Genomic DNA, 6400 nt, shown 5'->3' with positions numbered 1-6400 from the left:
TATTCCCTCATGTTCAAAAAAAAAGAGGGTATTCCCTCCGTAAACTAATATAAGAGTGATTAGATCACTAATAAGAGCATTTAGATCACTACCTCAGTGTGTTTACTCTTATATTAGTTTACAGAGGGAGTACTTTTCTGCAGAGTCAATCACGAAATGTTTTCTTCAGAGTCAATCGACAAGAGAAAGGTAGCCATCAAATAGCGAATCAATCTCACAGGAAATAAAAGAGGACATCGAGTTAAAGAAACTTTTTCTGAGACGAGTGTAATCATATCCACCTTTTTCATGGTTGAAAATACCACCTTATCCTTTTCGAAAATAAAGATAAGACCTGACGAGGGGGAAAAGCAACCTATTTTTCGAAGGGCAGCAGGACGGGACCTACATTTGGTACTCCTGGGAAAAATATGATAAATCCTAACCTCATTTTTCCAACATGCCAAAAATTGTCAGAACTACTTGTGAACCACCTCCCCAAGTTGATAGACGAGAGTCATCAGGGAAAAAAAATCTCGACTTGTTAATCTAGACAAAACTCATGCCAAGGACTCTTTGCTATCAGTTCTCAGCATCAAAAGGTGTGACTAGCCATTGCATTTTGCAAACTGTGGCTTCCATAGTCCCTAAGTACCTGCCTTTTAAAGCGTCTGTTTTCTGTACTCTAGGCTCCTTCAACCTTTCATTTAGCTCTGACCGCAAAGATAAAGGAGAATTATCTTGATGTCGGCGTTGGCTTCCATGGAGAAAAGCCTCTGCTCCAGCCCCTTATGGCGCCTCACCTGCACAAGATTGCAATTGGTGTCATAACAAAAAATGGCGTCAAATGTTTTTCATGTGAACAAGTAACTACAGGCTACTAATTAAGTCCAAACATTACGGGCCTCAAGTTTTGGTGAATTGGGCATATGTCACTAGAGTGTGAAGGACATCAGAAATTAAGAATGAAAATGACTTACATAGTCAGCAATTTCTTCCAAACCCAAAGGTTGCACCTTTTCATCTTTACTCCAGCCAAGGGATATCATGAAAGCCAGATCTTCTGCAGTGAATATGGCTTCAGCTGGATACTCCTCATCTTCTGGTTCAGTAGCCTCTGACGATGAACTAGCGTCCTCATTGCCAGACTGTGAGTTCTTGTATCCATCATCTGAATCTGCAAGTGCTGAGGAGGAGCTACCATCTGCATTGTCTGAGCCGGATACCTGGAATCCATCATCTCCTGTGTCAGCAAGTTCGGATGAGGAGTCAGACTCCAGGTTTTCTACAACAAGCTGCTGAGATCCCCCAGCTGCCATGTCAACAGACTGCAAGGATGACTTGTTCTCTTCATTGTCTGAATGGTGCCGCTGGGATCCCTCGGAAGAATTTGCTTCTTCACAGAAACACTTTCCATTCCCCATGCATTTCATTCCAGAATTAAGACAAGAATCATGCTTCGCATCAACTCCGCTGGATGGAGATGGCTCACAACCTGACTCAACGGCTGAACTTGAACCATTAGATTTGGTTCGCAACGACTGGAAGAACTTTAATCTTGATTTGCTAACACCACAAGATGAACCTTGCACTAGAGGAAGATCATGTGTGGAAACCTTGGGCTTTTGGCTGAGAGGAGGCTTCTTGTGTGGTTCCATGGAAGCCACACGAGCTGGAGGACTCGCAGGATTGCCTGGAGAGTCTTTAGGAGTCTGTGCAGTACAATTTTGCTCTCGGCTGAGGATTTTAAAGCTTCCTGAAAGAGTAAGCTTTGAAAGCTCGGCCTTGGCTGGAGCTCGAACAGAACCATTGGCGGGAAGTGCTAATGATTGTTGTATGGCCTTACTAGTACCAGCAAGATCTCCAATCCGTGTTCCTTTTGATTTGGAAGAGCTTGTTACCTGAATAATCTTGAAATAAGTTAGCTAAGCAAAATACATTGGTGCATGCATATCACACACTCAAAAAAGGTGAGACAAACACAACCAGAACACACAATTGCCAGAACCATGTAACGTTTACTAGCATCAGTTTTATGAGTGAGCCTTATCTTTTCAAGGCAAAACTTTTGCTTGCTTTTTAATTATAGTATATGTCGAACACACCTGGTGGCACATTGCACCTCAGGGACAGAACAAGGTCACATCCAGATAATCATAGTCTAGCACACTGCCATCATGGGCATGGTGACACCGATTAGGGCAATGGATGTGGCAACAGCAATCAAATCCATAGGTATAGGATTTGGGAGATTAGTTTCCCTGCTAGATTTAGTAGTTATTTCCTTCTCTTTTTAAGTTACCATTTTACACATCGTTTCAATCAATATTTTGTTATTAGGCACACACACATCTCTGCATAAGATGAACGATTATTTTGATCATCAAGCAAGAGTAGTGATAAATCCTTCTCTACTAGGTTCCCTCTTCTTTCAAGCTGTGCCATCTGGCATCCTTCCACAGTATTTACCTATTGGTCAAACCGTCAAAGTTCATAACACACACAAGGAAAACAACCTATCAAACTAATTCAGGACAGTAGCCCTTAGGAATACTTCAGAATATATTTTTAAATCGCATTAGAGTGAAACATGAAGCGCAGGAAAGTAGGTATCACATGCAAATTATTTATGCACTTCATAGCAGTCATTCTGCCCATGCTTCTTAACATACAAAATAGCAAGGGTGTAAATATTCCACTTCCAAAGCATGTTTAGATCGCCGTAGTGCATATCTGCACAACCAGTGAAATATAAAGCATCTCCCGGAGTACCATTAGTTGAGTAATGTTCGGGTACAATTAAACATGTGATCATGCTAGAGCAGAAAATCCGATACTACATTTTGCATATATCAGAGGCAAATGAAGTGGCTCATGATGTTATACTAAATCATAACATAGGAAACAGAAAATGTAATGTCTAGTCCAACACCAAGAGTTAACCGTATATATATACATACATACATACATACATACATACATACATACATACATACATACATACATACATACATACATACATACATACATTATACATACATACATACATACATATATATTGATAAATTATTTTATTACTGCAACTGCCAGCAAATATGGGAAGTGATTTACACCCACAAGTAAGAGCAAAAAGTAAATCACAACCATTCTTGCAGGTAAAAGGTACTAAATGTGAAAAAATCTTCTGGTCAAAAGGCAGAAGATAACTCACAGAAGATTTGCTTGTTGCAGAAGTCATAGGTCTTAGAGTGTTTTGTCTCAAAGTTCTTTCTTCAATCTTCTGAGCATCAATTGATAGCTACAAGCAAAAGAGTACGTGAACATGAATCCAGAGAGACAACATTTATATCAATGAGAACATTATAAACACCATGCCATGGTTCCTACCTGAGGTCCAGACGAAGTTCTCTGAGGAGCTTGCATAACAGTCTCTGCCATGCTTAATGCAGTTCCACTGTTCAGTGCTACTTCAGGCTTTTTACTAGGAGCGGCTTGTGGTACAGAAGAGGCAACAAGATTTTTCTTTGGCTCACTTGATAGAGGAGCTCCTACTAGCTTGGAAGTCCAGCCATCAGATGGAGTAAATGGAGGCAGGCTCTGAATTGGGGTGGTGATACCAGGAGATGGGACTCTGCTAATGTCTTGCCTTCCATTCTTGTCCTCGGAACTAAGCTGTGGGAATTCTCGCTCAAAGGCAACGCCAACAGTATTGCTTTTAGATGTACTACCATTATTTAGACTAATTACTCCCTTACTTGATGTGTCTGCCTTCGAGCGAGCACGATTTAACCTATCCCTTTCAGGTCTACATGAGCTAAATGATTGAAAGCCATCACGATCTGCTGTAACGGACCTACTCTCCCTATCACGGGAATCAAAATCCTTCTCCCTCTCCTTATCCTTGTTCCTTCCAAAATTTGCATAGCCCCTTGTCTTCCCCATGTCATCCCGGTCAAGCCTCCGGGATCCACTTGAGACTGAACTCCTCCGTGATGAAGACTGCCGGGAACTCTGGTCACGGTTGTGCCCAGATGAGCGATTTCTTGATGAACCACCCTTACCTTGACAATCTACTAGAATATCCAAGAGAAGACTTGTTAGGATAATATATGACAGCATTGCAACACAGAAAAACAATGCCACTTATAGTTCACAGGTGTATGAAACTACAATGTCTCCCCCTCCCCCCACCCCACGTAAGAGTCATTCTTCATAATGGCATTTGCAGACAAATAGTATGCTCGTAAGAGCACATAAAAATCACTGTAATTGAAAAGAAGTAGCAGGGTATGTCTGCATGGTGGCCAAAACTCGCCTGCCACCAAGATAACAATTTTAGGATGGTTGCCAATTATTTGGGGGGCCAATGCCTCCTTAGCACCATATTAAGTTCATCTTTCTTGCCAATGTTGGCCAATTCCATTTATTTGTTGAAAGTTAACATTAGTAGGTCAAACAGCCTTCCATACTAACAAAAAGTGCTGCTTCCTAGTACAACAATGTATAGATGGTTCAATTTAAGTGTGATGCCCTTTTAGCAAGGTACTTTCCGCTTGCAAATAATTGTCGTTTAGCTGTTCAAGGAAACATATTCCACCAACAACTATAAATGTTAAATTGGTATACTACAGAGTAAATAAAGCATGGTCATAAATAAATTAATAAAGCATTAACCCCTCAGTTGATGGCTTGATCTACTTTGTAAACCAGAGGGACGCTTCTAGCGTCTTCGTTCCAAAAAAAAAATGTGTCACGAGCCTTCCAGATGTTACCATGTTTACAAATAGTATAAACTACAGTAAAACATGTAATGAACACAACGCAATGGTTTGTTATTGCAGCTGACACCCGCAGCTGATACCACCTGAATCGTATGAGCATCATTTCAAACTACAGGAACCCTTGATACTAGATAAATAACACATGAATTCTTCAATGATGCCCATATTTGTGCCAATATTCCCATCATCTAATCTAATTAATCCAAGAAACAACATTCGAATTCACCAATCTCTATTTTCAAAGCAAAATCACATCAGGCTAAAAGGCACCACAAAACCCTAATCTCCTCTTAAACAATACCCGCACGCAAGTATCCCATTAAATAAGCATGTATCTCCAGCGTGAATCAAGATGCATCCCGTTTCACCACAGATGTCCACATTTAATCATAGAAAGCCACAGCTAGCAGCACCCGGCGATAGATTACATTTATAACACTAGCAGTCTGAGAGTAGCAAACACAAAATTGGAAGGCTGGTGAATTCACCTTTGCGTGACGAAGCTGCGGCCCAGAGGGTCGCGGCACCAGTGGCCGTGACCTGTCCCTGCATCAGCCATTGCGGCTTGAAGGCGGGTATGTCCTGCTCCATGGGGGGCACCACTCACCATCTACCCACCAATGGCTGCGGAGAGGGGAGGTCCTTCTCCAGCGATCCAATCGGTGCGCCCACCAGCCTAATCCGCGGCTGCAATGCCACGCCGCCGCCGCTGCCAACGCTCCGCTCCTATCCCCTTATCACCAATCAACGCATGCCGGCGACCTCCACGCCACCCCTCCGTGGAGGCAGGGCTACCACCGAAACCCTAGCGCGGCAGCGCCTTCGCCTCGCCGCCCAACCGAAACCCTAGATAGGGCTATCACCAGAGCCGCCCCTATAATCAGCCCCGAAAAAATCACGGGGAAAAAAATCGGGGCCGCCGCCGCCTCCAATTGCCCCCGTATCGTATCACGGGGCGCCTCTCTCCCGATTGAAGGGCCCCCAATCCGCTCGTAATCAGTCGGCGAGATAGGGGTAAGGTCGTATCGGCGTCGATTTCTTGAGCTGGGTCGGCGAGTTTGCCCTCGGCGAATTGAAACGGCCGGCGGCTGCGGGGCGGAAGAGGGGGGGGTGTCAGGGGGAAACGAACAAAAAGCAATTTGCGAGAGAGGAGGATAGGGATATATATTTTGTTGGGGGTTTTATAGGATTTGGCTGCCTGGCAGCAGGGGAGCTCGACTCGTACACGTTCTGGATGTGGATACTACCTGGAGAAACCCTACGCAAAATTCTTTTGCTCTTATTAGGTGAACTTTAGGTGGATAGCCTCCTCTGCTATTTGTCTAGGCACCTTATAAGGAGCAGGAGCATAGGTGGTGTTTAGTTTGGCTCTGGATTGTGAGAAAGCTGCAGTGGAAAATCTGAAGAAAAAATTTTATAAGAATTGTTTTTAATGCCCTTGAAGACTGTTTATATATTAATTAACTGTAAACATCAATTTATACACTGATGAATGGCATGTAAATGATCATTTTGGAAGGAAATTATCAAGTTTTAATGTTGCATGGGCTTGAAAAATATGAACAAAACGATAGTACCGAAGTTCAGCATAGTCGGTACATTCCAATTTTATAGAAAATTCATCAACACTCGCATAAATT

At 42.8% G+C, this 6400-nt stretch overlaps 1 protein-coding gene across 4 annotated transcripts; it reads right to left on the bottom strand.

Moving 5' to 3' along the window:
• Positions 1 to 268: 268 nt before the first annotated feature.
• LOC125513122 (uncharacterized) lies at positions 269 to 5889 on the bottom strand. Of its 4 annotated transcripts, none has more exons than XM_087527959.1 (5): positions 5249 to 5889; positions 3367 to 4052; positions 3191 to 3277; positions 960 to 1889; positions 269 to 782 (listed from the first exon to the last, which is right to left on the bottom strand). In XM_087527959.1, the coding sequence occupies exons 1-5, from the start codon at positions 5349 to 5351 to the stop codon at positions 687 to 689; spliced, it is 1902 nt and encodes a 633-aa protein (XP_087384085.1). In that variant the 5' UTR covers positions 5352 to 5889; the 3' UTR covers positions 269 to 686. The 4 variants fall into 4 exon arrangements, with proteins under 4 accessions (XP_087384085.1, XP_048534123.1, XP_087384086.1 ...); XM_048678166.2 differs by having other exon boundaries at positions 960 to 1880; XM_087527960.1 differs by having other exon boundaries at positions 3367 to 4049.
• Positions 5890 to 6400: the final 511 nt, after the last annotated feature.

This window comes from Triticum urartu, chromosome 6A (assembly GCF_056163025.1).
Source record: "Triticum urartu cultivar PI428250 chromosome 6A, HENAU_Tu73, whole genome shotgun sequence".
In the NCBI taxonomy this organism is placed as follows: Eukaryota; Viridiplantae; Streptophyta; class Magnoliopsida; order Poales; family Poaceae; genus Triticum; species Triticum urartu.
The sequence above is the reverse complement of the archived record's forward strand: the minus strand, read 5'-3'. Positions and strand labels throughout refer to the sequence as shown.